The 20,899-nt window shown below is 43.2% G+C and overlaps 1 protein-coding gene across 1 annotated transcript; it reads right to left on the bottom strand.

Moving 5' to 3' along the window:
- Positions 1–2,606: 2,606 nt before the first annotated feature.
- Positions 2,607–20,038, bottom strand: LOC126100577 (NADH dehydrogenase [ubiquinone] 1 beta subcomplex subunit 5, mitochondrial). Its single transcript, XM_049911199.1, has 4 exons — positions 19,870–20,038; positions 19,503–19,720; positions 18,630–18,736; positions 2,607–2,848 (listed from the first exon to the last, which is right to left on the bottom strand). The coding sequence occupies exons 1-4, from the start codon at positions 19,961–19,963 to the stop codon at positions 2,710–2,712; spliced, it is 558 nt and encodes a 185-aa protein (XP_049767156.1). The 5' UTR covers positions 19,964–20,038; the 3' UTR covers positions 2,607–2,709.
- Positions 20,039–20,899: the final 861 nt, after the last annotated feature.

Genomic DNA, 20,899 nt, shown 5'->3' with positions numbered 1-20,899 from the left:
AATTCCACTGGAGGATGACATTGTCTGCAGCCAAAAAAGGCGTGAAGCACCGTGGAGGTAGATTACGCCACTGGATCACCTGCTGCCACGAACTAAGTACCTGTGCGATCGACTTCCATGGTGGCTGAGGGTCCGGAGAGATCTAGCTCCTCAGTGGATGCCAGAATCTCCACCCCATCCTCAGACGCAGACGCACAGCTTGTAGGTCGCAGTGGGGTGGACGCCACAGCAAGTTCCTTGGTCGTAGAGGTCTTCTTCTTGGACTTTTCTCACTGCTCCTTGGGTTTCACTGGCTGGGGGGGCTTCACTGATTCAGTCTCCAGGACTGAGGAGGATTGTGAAGCCCTATGACCAGCTGCTTGTCGGCACTTACACCACTGGCGGGCATCACCCTTCCCACTGGTGGAAACCTGGGAAAGGAGGGACCCAAGGGACCCCTTCCGAGTGAGGAGCCGAAGAAGTTGGATGCTTCTCCAGCTTAGAAGTGGGGATGGATGACCCCGATGGGTGGGGGTGATGTTGCTCCCAAAGCAGGTGGCACAACAGCAACAAGGAGGGTAGTGTGAGACACCTTTTAGTCGCCTCTTACGACAGGCAGGAATACCACAGGCCTATTGTGACCCCCGGACCTGCAAGAGTGAACATATTTTCTGAACTACACAGATGGGAGTTATCCTTACAACACATCCTTCACTTCCATAAGTCACCTTCCTTGAATCTCCGTTAACCACAGTCCCTACACCCTCCGTCCAATTGTTTCCCCTTCCTCTGAACTACCACCCACTCCCAATTCACATCTCCACATCATCTTCGTAGGCCACTCCTCACCAGCTGTGATACCCATATATCACATGCCTAGCCCATGCACTTGCAACTGCTCCCTCCCACATCCCTAGCCAGCAAACCAGCTGGCTTCCTCCAAGCCACTAGTTACCCACCCCCAACCCCTTTCCTGCCTCTCTCTCACTCTCTCTTCTATCCCCCCCCCCCCCCCCCCCCGTACACCTCTCCACACCGTCAACTTGCTGGACCCCATCATGGCATTGTGTGCACAACAAGTAAACATAATGAAGATATATACACCTTTTACAGAACTTCATTCAGTTTCTCTCATTCCGAGGCAGATTTTCAACAGGAAAAATACTTAATTTTAAAGCCTGTGTACCCATCATTATGAAAAACCCTCGTTAGAGTAACTTATTCATTACAGTTTAACAACAGCCATGCTTAAGGAACCCACCCATTAAGCTTCGGACAAGAAATCCCATGAAAGATAAAGCACTAGACTTGTAGTCTGCTCCCAATTTAATTCAGGATTTTTATCTGCCATAATGTTTGAAGTAAACATGTGATCATTCATTTTCAATATCAAAAGACTCTTCCATTGACCTAAATATGGTAATTAAAGTTCTGACAGAATGCAGATAATTTCAGACTTCAGGAGACAACTCACCAACAGCCAAAGGAGTCATCAACATGCACAAAAAAGAATAAAACTTGCTAGCTTTCAGACAAATGCACTGATGAGCAGGAGCACCCCGTGATGCAGCCCCCCCCCCCCCCTCTAACACATTTATCTTCAAAAACCAGACAAAGATATATAATATTCTTTTACCTGTAATCATTGTCACAGACAACTGAAATCATCTTGTGTTTCTCTGAAGAGGAAAACGGAAAAAAATGTTCTTTGGAGAGTTAAGCAACACACTGATTAGTGGCAGATGAACTACACAATTACTATACCCTTACTGGTCAAATCCATTTTTAACATCAAATAATATTACATAGATATGAGATTGTTCATTTCACAGTGCTGGAATTATAAATTTTCTACAAAGAGCTTGTTCCACATCCTTCAGTCAACATTTTATACTGTCCAGAAACATGGGTCCCACGTACATCTGAAAGTTCAAGTGTATTTCATATTAGCCCAATTAATGTAACAGATTACCCTCCTGCAGGAAAACCATTGTAATACATCCTGTGCTATTAAGAAAAATTGATATACATGTATTTTGTTCTCGGAGCTTGCACTGAGAAGTAAAAGTTTCTGTCAAAGGGTGAAATGACTTCACACATCAATAACTCTTCTTAGAGCTGATATCTACAGACTTATGGGTTTTTCACTGAGCACAGTCACAAAATTGTCATTGTCATTCCAGTTAATGTTCAGCTGTAGTACTGCTGCGCACAGATTTTAATGTGAACTGCAGTGATTCATAACTTACAATGGGAACTAAAGTTTGAGTAAGTACTGCAGCTGCTTTAAAATTAAATCAAGTTTATAGGATGCACAAAAAGTTATGATTTCAATAAGGTAGCATACTGACTGAAATTTCTGGTGAACTCATTCACAGGAATTGTATGGGAGGCATTTGGAATCACTGAACATTGTGGAACACAGATTACAACATAACTGATAATATAAGGCATTAATTCTTAACACTGCCAACAACTGCACCATTCTCATTTCACTTTAGTTCTGACATTTTGGTTATAAATGTGTTCTGTTTTAGTAATTGTACTTTTTAGACCTGTGTTATTAACACTATGATATGAGATTAGCACTTTAAGGTTTCAGTACATGTGTACACAACACACACATGCAATGTTTTATAAATAATATATTTGTACAAGTAAATTGATTCAGAAATCATTCCATATATACACTAGCAATATGCTACAAAAAATTCTGCATTTCTTCAATAACTAATCTCCTCTTAAAGACTCCAGATAATTAGATGCTTCTTTAGAGATGCGGTGATATTTAGCAATTGCAGGCCGATAGTAATACGCTTGGTAATCACTTCTCTCTGCCATCTTGGCTTTGATTTCTTTTTCAAGTTTCCTGAAAAAATAAAAAATAGCGTGACTAAGTCAGATAGTTTTGCACAAACAATTACCTATCTATATAAAGAATGTAACAAAGGAATGTTAAAACTGTTCTGGTAATTTCATAACTAGTCAAGAGATCTAAGCGACAAAAAGATGTATGGTTCCACTCCATGAAAGCTTTATTATGCTACTTATATTTATTTCCATTTCCTTTATGATAAAACATGGTGTGGTGAGGCTGACATGACTAGGGTCAACTCAGACAGATGCCATTCCTGTTTACATCACTTTCAGATACCTAATCTTTTGACTTTGCAGTATCTCAGTATTTTAGTTTTGAAAGCTATCTGAATGACCTGAATGATATACATAGACTCATGATGAATAAGTTTCTCACAATATTTCTGACAAACCTGTTTGCACCATTGGAAGCTGTGGCTGTTCAGGTACGGGCACATCAGGATTTTACCGTCTGTAAAATTCTGGGCGCTTCTCGCAGGGAGTCCACTGTCCTCAGTCGCACTGGCCACATTTGGTTGACCCAAGGCGACATACTCTGATGTGAGGCTCCCCCTCACTGCCATTGCAGAGACCCCCTGACAGTGGCCCACCTACTCATAGATTGCCCTAATTTGGCTACTTTGAGGTGGCATCAATCGTGCTGACACACTACCTCAAGTGTTAGCAGATGACGCCAACTTGGCCGACAAGATGTTACATTTTGCCTGGGAAGATGGTTTCTATTCATCCCTGTAAGGTAGTGTTTTCTGGCCTCATTGACCGCCAGAGGGGTTGATGAGGTGCCCATCTCCGGCTCCGCCCCGTCCCCCCTAGGGCTTCCTTGGCATCCCTTGAGTGGGTGGTCGAGCCTGGCCTGTACCCTTTCCACTTTTTTTTTCCTCTATTCTTTTTCATTTCTTGGTTTTAACAACTTGTCTTGACTGTTCTCTTAATGACCTCCCCCCCCCCCCCTCTCTCTCTCTCTCTCTCTCTCTCTCTCTCTCTCTCTCTTTCTCACTTAGGCTTTCCAGAATTTGCATTTCACCTCTTTCCTTTCATGACTGCTCCTGATTTTACACTTAATACATGACAGGAGAAAAGACCTTGCAGTTCAGTCCCTTTCACTCCAATCGACCAACCACCGTGAACACCTCATTGCATTTTTAACACCACGTGGTGACATCATCATCTTAATACATGGATGGGGCATAGTGTCCTCCCAATTTTTATCTGTAACTTTTTGTCCCATTGGTCTTTCCGTGATCAAGTAGGTGCTTCACACAGTCTCCCTCACACACAGTAAATCAAGTCTCCTGTAAAATTCCATTTTGAGAGTAACCCTTTTCCTAACAGCAATTAACATTTGTAGAGATTGTGGACCCTACAGTCCCACATTTCATTTATGTTCATGACTTCTGTGCCTGGTAGTTCTTTAGATGCCAACTACAGTGCACCATAAGTACAACCATGGACCCCCACAGATTGTGTGCTACATCGGCTGGGGAGATCTGGTACCTCAGTGGCAACCGGGATCTCCACCTTGGGCACAGGAGTACATGCAGAGTCCAGTGGCGAGGGAGCCACCAGAGTTTCCTTCACCTTAAAGGACTCCTTCTTCTTCTTCTTCTTCTTCTTCTTCTTCTTCTTCGAAGACAATGACTGAGAAGGTTCCTCCAATTGGTTTCTGAGACACAGGAGGAATGGGAAGTCCGGCAGTCAGCAACCTATGTTTCCTTCAGCCTGCATCTGGAGTCTGGCGGTCGACCAGCAGGAACAGTGGAAGGAAGAGCCCCAAAGGACCTCTTCTCAGCTAGGGAAGCCGGAGGAGTGGGTGCAGTGAAAGCACCAGAAGGGAGCCAATCATCTGGGGGACAGGTGTCAGTAGGTGGCTCTGAGGGGCCACTGTAAGTGGTGCAATAGAGAAGGAGATGGTGTTGCAGCTGTTGCTTAATACTGTGTCATTTGTCTGGGATTAAGATGTTCATACTTTTTTCTGGCCTCCTGATATGTGAGCTTGTCCAGAATCTTACACTCTTGGATTTTCTTCTCTTGCTTAAAAATGGAACAATCTGGTGAGTGGGGAGAGTAAAGCTTGCCGCAGTTTACAAAGAAGCGTGGTGGGAGGGGCACAAGGAACATTCATGTGCAACAGACACCCTCAATCTCTGCAGGCAGCAGTGGCAGTGGAACAGGAAGACATATGTCCAAACTTCATGCACCTGAAGCATGTCATAGGAGGAACATAAGGTTCCGCATCACACTGGTAAACCATTACCTTCACTTTTCACGCAATGTATCATCCTCAAAAGCCAAGATGAAGGCCCCAATAGCAACTCATTTTTCTCTTGGTCCCCTATGGACCCAGCGGATCAAGTACACACAACTTCCCTCTAAGTTGGCCCACAGCTCATCTGTCAGCTTGCAGAAGAATATCATGGTGAAAGATGATGCCTGGACCGAACTGTGGAGAATGACAGTCACAGGAATGTTACAAACTTCTCACTAGAGAGCAGTCCCTGTGAACGTGCAAGAGATGATGATTTAATGAGGAAGGAACCATTCTTCATCATGGAAATGGCTGCAAATTCCCCATATTTGGCTTTGTGGCCAAAAATGTGTCCCTGTCAACCCTGGTACAGACCAGATATTGGGGGCAGGATTTTGCTCCTTGTTGTCTAGTCCTGCACTCCTCCGACAGCATGGCAATAAAAGGGAATGACCTGGGGTCATACTTCATTACTGATGTTGACTGAAGTCCATTCTGATAGTGGATTACAAGCAAATTAGGCAGTCACTGGTAGGTGAGCTCTCTCAAAATCCACACTGAAATTTGGATACAAGTCCCTTAGTCTCAAGAGTCCAAATAAGTCACCTGTGCACCATTCATTTGAACCAAATGCGTAAAACATTTTTAAGAAATATGGAGATAGCTGTCCATCTTGTATGTGTTCTTCCCTAGTTTCAACATAGCAACACCTACACTTTTGCTCTATTGGTGGAGGAGGGGAGTGCAAGGCTGGAGACCAGATGGTACTAAAAAGAAACAGCAAAAATATGATGTTTGTATTTCAGGAGACCATAACGTAGCATCTGGTTATGTATTCAATCTGAGCATGGAGCTATGTCACAGCAATGCACCAAGGCAATGGGAAGTTCCTGTTCGTAGCATGGTTAATGTATGCTTCTGAGGACTGAGAATCAAAGGATAGTTAAATATTGTTCATTCATTTTTATGGTGGTGGAAGGTAGGAGGCTAACTCCCACATGCTGAGGCTTGAGCAAATTGTGTTGTCAATTATACAGCAAGAATAGTGACATCAGAATAAATGGCACCATCCTGATAGATGCCCACAATACTGTATGATTGGTGTCCATAAACACAGTGTATCCACTGGCTGATACCTGAGGAGAGAGGGACTGCTGCTTCTATTGCTTATAATGTCACAGTATTGGTACATCCTTTGGGGGGGGGGGGGAGTAAGATTTATGGAAATGAAGCTACACCAGGCACCATTCCTTACATTCCAGCATGGACAAAAAGAGAGAGAGAGAGAGAGACAGAGAGAGACAGAGAGCTGGGGGTTACATATTGGTACATATATAGCCGAGAGGGTGCCATAGGCTGCCTAAAGTGGACAACCTGGGGTCTAAAACAGAAAGACTATAACTGAATAATACCTGTTCTAGTATACTACCTCACAGAGATTTTTGAACTGCCTCACAAAAGACTGAACATTAAAATGCCCTAAGATTGATAGGCATGTGGATAGTTAGAAGATCAAATCAGTGATCAGCTGACATGTGACCTCCCCATCTGGAAATAGACAAATGTTACAGAGTATAAGATTTATGTATGTTTGTAAAAGCACAGCCACTGCTTGAAGTATGGAGTGGGATCTGGTACGGAGTGGGATCTGTTAACTGGTCATGTAGGCCAATGTGGAAACGCCACCAGAAGACCTCCCAGGAGCTTGATTTTTGTTACACATTTTGAAATAAGCCAGTAGCACCTGTTGGATTCCTGTCAATTTGCATAATTTCTGTAGGTGGCATTGGGCAGACTGTTAGGATGTGTCGGTTGGATGATTAAAGGGACCAAACAACTACGTCATTAGTCCCTTTTTTCTCAGACAGAAAGGTATACACAACAACTATTCATCAGAGGTGGCCTACTGCCCAAAACCTAAAGGAAGAAAACCCCAAGGTCTGCCAAAGTTCAATGAAGGCTAGATAAGGAACAAAAAGAAAAAAGGGAGATTTAGCAAGAACAGTCACTTACCAGAGGTACCCCACTCAGAAATAGCCTAGGAAAGACTAGCAACATGGACAGGGCAAGAGAAGCAGACAGACAAAAATTGAACAAGTCAAAGAAGTCAAATAGACCATGCAAGAGGGGGAGAAAGAGTAAAAGAGCAGATACGATGAGGGCTAGGGTGGACCACCAAGCCCAGATTGCCACAGCCCAGTCTGCGCAGTGCTCTGCCAAACCCTAAATGGGCCGATAAGGTTAAGTTGCCCTCCCTTAAACAGAGCGGTAAAAGCCACCTTCACAAATAAAATGTAAAACTAAATCAGCTGCTGAGGCATTGTCTCCTAATACAGTGAGTAAGGGACCTTAAGAGTCTGCTATAGAGCATCTAGATTGGGCAGTTCAGCAAAATGCAGAGTACCATCAAACTGGAACCATAACGACAATGAGGTGGGTCCTCGTGATGGAAAAGATGACCCTGAGTCAGCCAAGTATGGTCAACACAGAGCCAGCAAAGGATGGTAAGGTCCTTGCAAGCGGCCTGCATGGAGGACCTCGACAGATTCATGGTCTCCTTTATCATCCGTAGTTTTTTTTTTTTTTTTGTTTGTTTTGGTTTTAGGGCGCAAAACTGCTATGGTCATTAGCGCCCGGTCCGTGACTTAGGAAACAGTAAAAAACCTAAAATGGAAACCAGCAGCAATGGGAACGAAAGTCATAAAATTGGAGAAACTAAAAGCAGAAGGAAGGCTTAAAAATCCACTACAGAAAGGGGTTGGTTGTCCCCAAAAAAAGCTTCAAATGACTGACGTCATTTCATTGACACTAATAAACTCGAGAACGCGATCGGCTGAGCGCGTGTCATCTGCTAAAATCGACGATATATCAGGCGACAGCTGTAGATGGGAGCGTAACGGATTAAAATAGGGGCACTCCATTAAAAGGTGTCTTACCGTCCACAGCTGAGAGCAGTGGGGACAGAGTGGGGGAGGATCGCCGCTTAAAAGATGTCGATGGCTAAAAAGACAGTGCCCTATCCGGAGTCTAGTTAAAATTACCTCCTCCCGACAACGCGTTCGGGAGGAAGAGGTCCAAGCACAAGGAAGAGCTTCCATGTCCCGCAATGGTATGCTCTCTCCAGATCAAAAAATATTGCTACTGTTTGGTATTTCCGGAGAAAATTGTTCATGATATAAGTGGAGAGAGCAAAAAGATGGTCAACTGCAGAACGATGCTTTCGGAATCCGCATTGGGCAGGTGTTAAAAGACTGCGGGATTCCAGCCACCAAGCTAAACGGTAATTCACCATATGCTCCAAAACCTTACAGACACTACTCGTGAGAGAAATGGGGCAATAGCTAGAGGGGAGATGTTTGTCCTTTCCAGGTTTCGGTACAGGAACAACGATAGCTTCCCGCCATCGTCTGGGAAAAGTACTGTCTGTCCAAATTCGATTATAAAGGCGAAGGAGGTAACGCAGACTATGGGTTGATAAATGCAGCAACATTTGGACATGGATACCATCCGGTCCTGGGGCGGAGGAGCGAGAAGAAGAGAGTGCATGTTGGAGTTCCCGCATGGAGAAAACAGTATTGTAGCTTTCACAATTTTGAGAGGAGAAAGCAAGATGTCGCACTTCCGCTGCACGTTTCTTCGGGAGAAACGCTGGCGGGTAATTTGAAGAGCTCGAAATCTCAGCAAAGTGCTGACCCAATGATTTAGAAATTGCGACGGGGACCACTAATGTATCATGTGCGATAGTGAGCACAGAGACCGGGGAGAAACTAGACGCGCCTCAGAACCGTCGAAGCCGACTCCAAACTTCCAAGGAGGGAGTGAAGGTGTTAAATGAGCTAATAAAGAATTTCCAGCTTGCCTTCTTGCTATCGCGGATGACACGACGGCATCGCGCAGGTAACTGCTTATAGCGGATACAGTTGGCCAAAGCACGTAACTGCTTATAGCAGATACAGTTGGCCAAAGTAGGATGGTGGCGGAAAACGCGAAGAGCACGTCGCCGCTCACGTATTGCGTCACGGCACACCTCGTTCCACCAAGGAACTGGGGGGCGCCGGGGCAATTCAGAGGTGCGTGGTATTGAACGTTTCGCAGCTGTAAGAATAACGTCAGTAATATGTGTGATCTCATCGTCGACGCTGGGAAAGTGACGGTCATCGAATGTCGCTAGAGACGAAAAAAGTGTCCAATCGGCTTCGGCAAACTTCCAGCGTCGCAGGCGCATATATGGCAGTTGAGGCTGCAGTCTAAGGACACATGGAAAGTGGTCACTCGAGTGTGTATCATCAAGGGCGAACCATTCGAAGCGCCGAGCTAGCAGAACAGTACCGATCGCAAGGTCCAAATGAGAGAAATTTGTCGTGGAGGCAGACAAAAATGTAGGGACCCCAGTGTTGAGGCAAACTAGATCCGCTTGGTGGAAGACATCTAGCAATAGTGAGCCACGTGGACAAGGATGTGGAGATCCCCAAAGCGGGTGGTGGGCATTGAAGTCCCCAACCAGCAAATAGGGGGGTGGAAGCTGACCAAGAAGATGAAGGAGATCAGCTCGTGCCATTGGTGTGGACGATGGAATGTATACAGTACAAAGAGAGAACGTGTATCCAGAAAGGGAAAGATGGACGGCGACAGTTTGGAAGGAAGTGTTTAAGTGGATTGGGTGATAATGGAGAGTATCATGGAGAAGAATCTTGAGTCCTCCATGGGCTGGAGTGCCTTCAACAGAGGGGAGATCATATCGGACGGACTGAAAATGAGGGAGAACAAAGCGGTCATGGGGACGCAGCTTTGTTTCCTGAAGACAGAAGACGACCGGCGAGTAGGGTCGTAAGAGGATCGACAATTCATCCCGATTGGCTCGAATGCCGCGGATATTCCAGTGGATAATGGACATAGGGTGAACAGAAAATGGAGGAATGTGACCAAGGTTGCTGTCAACTCAACAGCTGCTCAGAGCTTGCGACCGACAGCATGGAATGGCATTCAGCCGAAGGCAGAAGATCTTGATCCATAGGTTGTTCAGGAGAAGCTCCTGCCACCAGCGATTGGCCGGTTGATCGGCCGCCAGCAGTGCGCCTCGGCGACACAGAAGACGGCCGAGGGCGATTTCCGCCAGGTGGTGCTGTAGATGGGACACGCCTTGGCGGAGGAGATGAACTGGGTTTCTTTGTAGCCTTCTTGGAAATATGACATTTAGAAGAAGGAGGAACCGATGGTTGTGATGGGGTATGTAAAAAATCTTCACGAGTATGCTCTTTTTTCGAAGTCTTGGTGTCGGACTTTTGGGCTCGAGATTTAGCAGAACCCGATGAAGGGTGAGCCATAGAGTGGAAAGGCGAAAGTGGTGAGGTTATGACGGGCGATCTTTGCGCTGGCCGATCTGACGACCGTGGCACTTAAGGTGAGATCGCAAGTCTGCGTGGCCGCCTCCTTTGTTGGCCGAGGAGAAGCAAGGACAGTGCTGTATTTTCCTGTCTGAGGCACGGTGGGCTGTCGACTGGCGAATAATTTTCGAGCAGCAAAGGTCGACACCTTTTCCTTCACTCTGATTTCCTGGATGACCTTTTCGTCCTTAAAAACGGGGCAATCTCGAGAGGAAGCAGCATGGTCACCCATACAGTTGATGCAGCGAGGGGATGGAGGTGGACAAGCACCCTCATGGGCATCCTTGCCACATGTAACACATTTGGCCGGATTGGAACAGGACTGGCTGGTGTGATTGAACCGCTGACACCGATAGCAACGCGAAGGGTTTGGGACGTAAGGGCGAACGGAAAATATCTCATAGCCTGCTTTAATTTTCGATGGGAGTTGAACTTTGTCAAATGTCAAGAAGACAGTGCGCATTGGAATGATGTTCGTGTCAACCCTTTTCATAACTCTATGAACAGCCGTTACACCCTGGTCAGACAGGTAGTGCTGAATTTCTTCATCAGACAATCCATCGACGGAGCGTGTATAAACGACTCCACGCGAGGAATTTAAAGTGCGGTGCGCTTCAACCCGGACAGGGAAGGTGTGGAACAGTGAAGTACGCAGCAATTTTTGTGGCTGGAGGGCACTGACTGTTTCTAACAACAAGGTGCCATTCCATAATCTGGAACAAGACTTTACAGGACCTGCAATTGCGTCGACACCTTTCTGAATAATGAAAGGGTTGACCGTGGAGAAGTCGAGACCTTCGTCAGACCGAGAAACAACAAGGAACTGTGGCAATGATGGAAGAACTGTCTGTGGCTGAGACTCAGTGAACTTACACTTGTGAGCAGACATAGTGGAAGGTGAGGAAACCATTGCGGAAGAATCGCCCATGATTACCGGCGTCTCCGATGGCGCGCTCCTCCCTTGTGGGGGCCCTCTCTGAGGGCTCTCCTGCCTTAGGTGATTGTTCACACCTCAGATCACACCTCCCGACAAACGGACGGAGGGACCAATCGGCACTTTCGGAAGGTATCAGCTCAGGTAATCACCCCTCCCTGGGCCTGGCCGTTACCAGTGGGTACGTACGTGTCCTACCTGTCTACCCGGGGTGGGGAATTACGCGTTACCCCATCACCGGCTACGCACAAAAATGCGTGGGTCGGCCTTCAGACACGCACAGGGAGGAAGAAAGAGAAAGGAAAGACGAGAGGTCTCAAATGCCGCAGCGGACAAAAGGGTAAAGAGAAGAGGTAAGGAAAAGAGAAGGACAAAGGAAGGAAGAAGACATACAAGCAGAGAAGGTGAAGAATGCGTTACATTTACAAGCGTCCGTCTCCGGACGTAGGCACAAACCATACTCCCAGATGGGGAGAAAGGGAAGGAAAGAGCCAGAGGTGAGGGGTGGAAGGGCGAAGATGGGGGATAGGGAAGGATGCGGAAAGGGAAGGTATGCAGCCCGGAAAGGAAGGAAGCCCACATTAGCTCGGGGTCCCGTGCTCCCTACGCACGTATCCACGAAAGAGTTGTGGACCCCCTGGGGGGCTCATCATCTGTAGTTAGTTTGGTGAAGTCAGAGAGTGAGCCATTCCATACCCCTAAAACTTCACGGTGTAATACCAATTGGAGATGTTTCCAGAATACTGATCTCAAGAGTTGGTTTACTGGTTGCCAGATTGCCAGGCTATCAGCGAGTTCATTCCCCTGGGTCCCAACATGGCCCAGCGTCCAGACAAAGGTCACTTTGTGTCCACATTGTTCAAGGGCATACGGGGAATTCTGGATAGCCATGTCCAAGGGATGGTAAGTGTAATATTTATCAAGAACTTGCAAACTGCTCGAGTAGTCACTGCAGATGTGAATGGACTCACCTATGCGAGGACGGATGTGCTAAGGAGCATGAGAGACTGTTAGGGTTACTGCATCCATCTTCCCTTCAGTAGTTTCTTTTATTTCGGAGTTTTATTTCCGGCTTGGAAACATTGGGATAGGTTGCTGGAATTAAAGATGAATGGGCCATCCTAAGGCCTATTTCCCAGGCTTCCATCAGCCTCTGGTCGTTGTTGGGGAATGCAGTGCTGGTGGTTCATGGGGTGGTGGGTGGAAGGTAGCCATCCCCCAAGAGTGATCTGTTGAGAAGGATACTGCTCTGCTTTGGGAGGGAACATCAAGGTAAATGTAGAAGGAATAACAGGGAACAGGCTTGAGAGCCTAATTGGTACCACTGTTGAGAGGGGAGAAAACATTCTTATTTGCTGTATGTGGTACCTTGGTTACCACCGGCAAGAAATTTTCTGTCGTTTGTACAGAATGTAAGAGGTTATATTTCTTTTGAGCCTCAGAGTACTTTAGTCAGAGGTTTTATATTCCTGTATTATGTGAGCTTTAATAAGGACATGGCATGTTTGTGGGGGGATAGAAAGCTCTTACTCATAGTTAATGTGAATCAGTGGTTCCCTCACAAGGATGTTCTCATGTAATGGTTGATCACAGTCTCTACAGAGTGGAAGGCCACCATGACAGATTAGCTTTTGCATCTAGTTGAGGCTCTTATGGGGTGTAATTGTGACAGGGATATCATCAAGCTTGTTACACAAGAACAGGGCCCATGGCAGATTGGGTGATGAAAGTCTGATTAATGCTGATCCTATTCTCGTTTTACTTACTGAGGTGATTTCTTCTACTCATCTTCAGTCTGTTCTACAGAAGAACAGTGGTTTTATATTCAAAGAGAATCCCTTATCCATTCTGGAACAGACGAAGTATTGGGAAGCAAATTTTTCTCCTCGTTTCTTAATGTGGTTTCCTGCCTTGCCATGTCCCAGATACAACACATACTCCTAGGCATACCACATGAACATGACACCACACGAACATTTAAAATGGTCATCCAATGTACCTAATGGCTTCCAGGGGTAACATAAATTTGATTTTTAGTACATCATATATTACTTAATTTACAAATGTCAAATAATGTTATACTCATTAAGAGGTATTATTTAAAGATTTAACACAATACGTATTGAAGTTAGAAATAATGTATACATCTTGAGGCACCATATATATGGTGCACAAACTGCCCAGTCTATCCTTCTTCATTTAGGATTTGATAATAATTAGAGCATGTCACACTTCTTCCTGATGAAAACACTCCCCCCCCCCCCCCCCCCCCCACACACACACACACACTGAAGAAAAATGTGCAGTAAAACTTCAGTGTCAGGTATGATGTTTTAACTTCTTATTTCTTTAGTACTAACTCTACTGACTACACATTTTTCACAGTATACACATATAATGCTGATGTGCCAGCATTATTATAACATTTTACAACACTCAGGAGATATGACATTCTAAACACTGAGATCAGTGAAAAATTAGCTGTTTTTTACACCAAAGTTGTTTTATACACAATTCAATTCTTTAAAGAACTGGGGGTAGGGTGGCAGGACTACTGGGATATGCTAAGTGGGTTAGAACATGACCAAAATCACAATCTTTCGATAAGCTCAGTTCGCATCAAGCAGCCACCATGGTTTACAAGTAAATGGGAGGATAGAGTTTGATAAGAGGGGTTGGAGAGAGAGGGTGGTGGGTCATGGGCTGATGTTGCAGCATAGTGTAAGAAGAAATATTCCAATGACACGGCACCCAATCCTTGCCACACACAGGTTTGCATCAGAGGTGTGAGCTCCATGGAAGGTCCCGATTCGAGACTCCACGAGTTTCACGTGCCAATGTCCTATCATGAACATATTCAATTATTGATAATATGAACGGATAGAGAAATAATCTACTCGCTGGGCAATGGCAGGGGGGAACACACACACACACACACACACACACACACACACACACACACACACACACGAAACAATTTAAATTTTACAAGCTTTCGGAGCCAGTGACTACTACTTCTCACAGAAGAGTTGAAGGGGAAGGGAAAGTGGTGAAGTAAAAGGACTGGAGAGGTTTAAGGAAAGCAGTACAGTTCAGAAAAGTCACCCAGAAGCCTGGGTCAGGGAAGGCTTACCAGACAGGATGAGAAAGCAAGACAGAGATTACTACTAAAATTTCATGCACAGATTAATAAGAGTGAAAAGCTGAGTGCACTGTATGTAACAGAGATTACAGGGGGCGATGGCAAAAAATAGGCAAATCAGAAAATTAAAGATGTAGAAAAACTGAAATGTAATGAAGAAAAGAGTAGTTACTGTGAATAAATGCTGGATCTGAAGGAATTAATGTTAATTAAGACCAGGTGGTGGCAAGAACCAAGGACATGTTGTCCCCCCCGCAGAGTTCTAAGAACCTTCCATGTCTTCTTCCACTTTTCTTGTGCCCACTGTTGATTTAATTCGTAGTGCCTTACATATCTGCTGTGGAGAGCACCTGTTGGCTTCAAAAACTCTTCTCAGGTGTAGAAGCTCGTCCTCCAGACTGCTCTCGTCAGCAATGACATGTGCTCTGTGTACTAGAGTTCTGCGTACACTCATCATCTGCGAAGGATGGTGGCAGCTATTTGCACGTAAATATAAATCTGTATGGGTCAGTTTTCGATACACTGCACGTCCCATAGTGCCATCATCTTTGCAGCGTACCATAACATCCAAAAATGGGAGACACAGAAAGTTTTAGATCCATGACTTTCCTGCCTTTCGTGGGAAGCCTTTCATCAAAAACAGGACGGGTTCTCAGTAAACACAAATTGAAAGTGATTTTTCGCCCTCCACCAAAGACTGCTGGACTCCTGGGTTCCGTTAAAGACGATTTGGTACTTCGGAAGCCTGGGGTTTATGAGATACCCTGTGAGTGCGGCTGTTCATACATCGGACAGACGACACATACAGTCCAGGAGAGATGCATAGAGCACCACAGATACACCCGTCTCTTACAACCTAATAAATCTATGGTGGCGGAGCACTGTATTGACACTGAGCACTCTATGGTGTACGATAATATCGAAATTTTAGCCTTCATCTTCCTGGGACTCAGTAGTGAAGTTGGTTGGCTACAAATTTAATTAATAGAGATAGCAGCTTCAGCTTGGACACATCATGGAATCAAGCAATTTCTGTCATTAAATCACAAAGACGTCGTGACAGCGCAGCTCTCCATGACATATTGATATCAGCATGTGGAACGACGGCAGAGCCATAGATTTAATTTCCATGCATATGTTACACCTCTTTGCCACCTATCAACGTCTCTGGCACCTTGTGTATCTTTGGCCGCATACACAGTGGTTCGATGCTCAGGTTTGAATGGACAGAGCAAGTGCTGGAGCGTTAGTCACCTCGGCTCACTCTGAAGATGGCTGGACGGTATTCAGCCGGAATATTAGAAGAAACATTTCCAATATTCTTCTCGCAAGCAACACTCAAAGGGATCAATGATTCATTAACATTGCTTACAAACAATTTAGAAACAGACATCTCCCACTAGAGTGCACCATCACAAACTCCACCATGTTCTCTGCAAATGCGATCCATTTCAGCACTTTGATGTTGCATACAATGACACAGTTAACATCAAGTGTAAAATCAGTGGTGTGGCACATCTAGTTTCCTTCCATTTATATGATAACCCAGTTGGTTCCCACCATCTTCATGTGGTATAACTGTGAGAGGCACTAAGGATAAAACTGTCTGCACTGTGGTGCTCCCAAAATTTGCTCATACACCACTAAAGCACACACTGTTACCATGTTGCATGTTATGCGGAAGTTAGCCAAAAACAAAATCACAGAGGTTTACACCTACACTATTGACCTGATCTGGTCCGCTGTTCTCCAGAATGAAAACAAAGTTGAAAGGGATATATTTTCATGCAATGGCGTGTAGTTAACAGCAAATTATTGAATCAATTTTCTGACAATCTTGATAACAGCTCAGTTTGGGTTTCATTAAGATTGAGAAAGTAATATATCTCACAAATGGTTCTGTTAGAATTAAACAAGAACAATTATGCTGTTGAAATTTCTGTGAGCTCATGTGAGACTGTTTGGATCATAAAATTCTACTAATGCAACCTAAGATATTAGGACTTTAAAGGCATTCAATTGCATGGATGTACTCTTGTTTTAATAGCAGAAAACAGATTGTCACATTAACAAATGCTAGCACAGAAATATGATAGAATTCATAGTAGGTACACATTACAGAGCCCCACAAAAGTCAATCCCCTCCTCCTCTTGATCAGTAAAAGGGCACTTGCAGCTTTTCAATGTATGCTGCTGTTGATTAACTGTTGGCCAACTGGAATACTCGTTTGCAATTTCCTATAGTACCAATTCAAATCCAAATTGTCATATTCCAATATGACCTAGGCCACAGGCTACATTAAAGATAAGTCTTCTCTCGGCACATCTTGTTTTCTTCCTAGTCTCCATATCAAAAACATATCAATTCACATATTTTGCTGAAAGGAATCATTAGATTCAGCACCCAGAACTGCTAATATCAGCACGCAGCAAAAGAGCCTTGGTACATCATAAGTGCAGATAAATTATCTGTCTCCATCACTGTAGAACTTTGAAGACTGTAGTGTTTGCTGATAAAGGACCAAAACACATGCATACCTGACAACCAGCAGGCTTACAACTGATTAGCAAATCATTCAGAGATTCATATTACAAAAATAAATATACAAATAAAAATGGCTATGGGTACAAGCAGTGTTGATCAATGAATCACACTGGATGAGATCCCCAAGCGCCGCTCTTAGGTAGCAAGATGAATAATAAACTGAGGTGAAACAGCTGTGGGTAAGAAACCAAAAGTTCAGTTTTGCCTGCTTTGCACTTGTTAGAAATTGCAGGTCAAGAGGAATATTTGATACCAGTCATTGGTTTGGTTTTGTTTTGCTTCAGGACGCAAAAAACTACTGGGGTCATACACACCCGAGTCCAACGGTAGAACACGAAGACAGAGGGGAGTTAAAAAACTACTACACATCAGCCGCAACTGACATAAGAGAAGCTAAAAACATACTAGTCATTGGTTTTTACCAGTGATGTAAAGTTAACAGTTCCTGTGATGTCACCTTTCGGCACATATTTTCACAGCTTGGTTGAGAGTTGAAACCAATAGACGTAAACTCAAAAAACCTTTTTACAATGACACACTGATCCGTAACTTAGCCCGTCTGAAAAAACAATGGCACTGATCATGTTACAGTCATCATGCTGTTTATCGCATTTGTCACATTTCCTACAGCAATGTTCAAAGCTGATGACTAGTATAGAATATTCCTCTTTATTCAAAAATTCTCTGATTGTATTTACATACAGATAAGACTTTCAAATAGACTTAGTCAATACTGCCATTGGGTGTAATCTAATGCAGAAAAGCAGCTAAAATCTAACAGTATTCACTCTACAGGAGCGTGTAGTAAGAGTAACTATGTAAAGTTGAGAAACATGCTACACAGGCATTTTCATGGACATAAAGATTCTTGCACTTATATTTCAATACAGATACTCCACAATGGTTTTTCTGGTTAATAAAAGGGTGAATTTAGGATGATCTGAGTAATATCAGAAGTAAAAATAACTGTCATACACACAAATTATCCCCATCTAAGGTTAGCATTCTAGTACAAGTATGTGTTAAGATTGCTGGTGGAAATCAGACAGGAGATGGATAACTGTCAGTTACTAAAAGAACACCACTAACGCTGCTACGTGATAGCCAATCAACTGATTAAAAAGTGCGCAGCACAGGCAGCTAGGAAGAAACCCTGTCACTGTCAGCCCTCCACATGCAGGGAGATTTTTGTTCCCTCTTGTAATAGAAATTCTGTTAAAACCTTACAACTGGCCATTGGAAAAATTCAAGGTGGCAGAACAGCAGAATTGTGAAACAATGTTTCATAAGATTTCTTGTTTTTATGAATTAAAACATGGGGATAGTGAGGTGGATGGGGAAAGACAAGTGATCAGGTTTTCTTGTTGAAAGTAATAACACATTCACTGTTACACATACGTGCATAGGCATTGCCAACATCTGCACATTGTAAACTTTACCTGCAATTCTCCTCTACAAAGTTATCTTGTAGTTGTTATATTACATTTCTCATTCAAACTGGGAATTAAAATAATGAATCTCACCTTATCTTGGCTTTCTCATCCTCTTCATAAGAATAATGAAGGAATTTTTCATATTCTTGTTGCGGATTTGGAAATAAGTACCGTGCAAGAAATCGTGTAATAGGGTGCTGAAAAGAAAAGTAAATACAACCTGTATTAATTTATGATTTGTATTGCATTTACATTTTTATTTATTGAATTATTCTATGCATTCAATACAAAGAGGAGATTAACTACCTACCTACAATAAATTTGTACAAGGAACTGTGTCCATTTATGATCAGTACAAATAAACTAAGAAAATACAAAAACTTACTTCAGAGGAAAATCAATATTAATAAGAATCCCTTTCCAAATTTTGGAAGGACAATCTAGAGAATATGGTAGGTGGATCATTGGATGAGTAAGGGCTTAGGCTGCCCAATGAATTCTTCTAGCATACTTACAAAAATGCTATCATATATGTGTATTAACATTTTAAACAAGGAGAGAGATTAAATTTTGATTTTAACTATTAGATGAACAGGAAAAGTAATAGCCCCTTTTATAAAGGTGCTGTATGAGTACATAAAATAAAAATGATAGAAAGAAATAATAGAACAAACCTTACAAAATTACAAATATAAACAAACTGCTGCTTCAGGGTTCGAACACATTACGACATTCAATCTGTTCGTTTTGACATAAATATTAACAGTATAAAACTATTTACAAAATGGTCAACAGCTGTTATGTTTCCCTCAATTTCTACACAGCAAATATCCACTAAGATGAAATGATCACTGAGACCAACTGTCTTGTAAGTACATAAAAGTGCTCTATGAGGTACGGAAAGAAAAATGTTTTGAAAGTAATTCTTAATGTAAGTAACAAAAATTGATTTTTGATGCATACCCTGAAATATTCCCAATGTTTTGGTTCATAACCTTCGGGGATTTCTGCAAGTGTAGCAGGACCAACAAACACGTTCGTAAAGAAAATAATTAAACCAACTGGTATTGCTCCAAGGAATATGTAAAAGTGTAGTAAATCCTTGTATTTATTCCACTGGAAACGAGATGGCTGAAGTGGCATTGTTCTTGGGCCATGTCCACTCATGCATCTTATTGGAACTGAAAAGAAGGTCTCTAAATAAACACAAATTGGTCTGCTTAAACAAGTATGGTATCGAAATAATTGTTCAAGAGTTCCTGGTGGTCATATTTCATCAATTGCCATTTGCCGTACGCCACACTTCAGTATAAATAAAATTTATACTTGCCACTGTTAAAATTCTTTAGGGCAGAACTTGTTGCTGGCACTATGTTCGGTCTTACTCTCAACAGAGCTGTACTCAACGAACTCCAAACCACCATCCCGTTTTCTTTTCCGTATCGTATTTACTCCCACACAATCACCTCCTTGTACAAAGCATCAAACATCTGTCGGGCGGAAGACCAACCACACAGAAAACCAAAGACTCATTTGAATGTCCGGAGGGCCTTCGCAAGTTCAATGACATTGTCAAACATCCAACGTCTTGATCGTCTGAGGGAGCATATTAACGTTTTGTCAATAGTAGAAATATTGACGAGCAGTATTGATGGACTTCAAAATATTCTCATTATTGTGAATACATACTGAACGTGTGAGGACAAGTACTGAAGGTCTGGCAATATTCACTCGTTGACAGAGTTTCAGGAACCAGCCATGCGCCGCTAGTGTGTTTATATGTCAGCACGCCGTTGCGGTAGATCATATCTCAGTTTTAATTTTTAAGAAGTATTTTAACACGAAATAATTTTAATAGACATACACAAGAGTAATCCCACGGAGTATCCCCTAGACAATGATTACTTTGATTTGAGAACATAGTATAGACTGGTGTCTTACATAGCAATTTGAGAAAACCCTCCCATTTCGAAAAATACGTCATGTACCTGCAATTACTTGTAAGAGGTCTGCGAAATACACGCCAATTTCATCAAATTATCACAAAGATAAAAAACTGTTTTACATTAACTGCCTGAACAGGTCCTTGCCAGGCAGATATAAGTGCTTCATGGGTTTCCACAAAATTTCGATAATTGTGCTAACTGATATTGCAGAACTAAACTTCGAGCATTAGAATGACCTTGACGCCAGAAATCTCTAAATTACTCTTAATCTCTTGTCGAATGCCTCTTTCATTAATGTAATTTGCTTCTCTCTCTCTTATCTGGTAATAGCGCTAATAACTTGATGTATGATGCAAGACTCATCGGAAGATAATTTATGAAATCTTTCGGGTCCGTGGTTCGGACTTCAGTCAA

This window comes from Schistocerca cancellata, chromosome 9, assembly GCF_023864275.1.
Source record: "Schistocerca cancellata isolate TAMUIC-IGC-003103 chromosome 9, iqSchCanc2.1, whole genome shotgun sequence".
Classification (NCBI taxonomy): Eukaryota; Metazoa; Arthropoda; class Insecta; order Orthoptera; family Acrididae; genus Schistocerca; species Schistocerca cancellata.
Note: the sequence above shows the minus strand (reverse complement) of the source record. Positions and strands in the feature narration are given on the sequence as shown.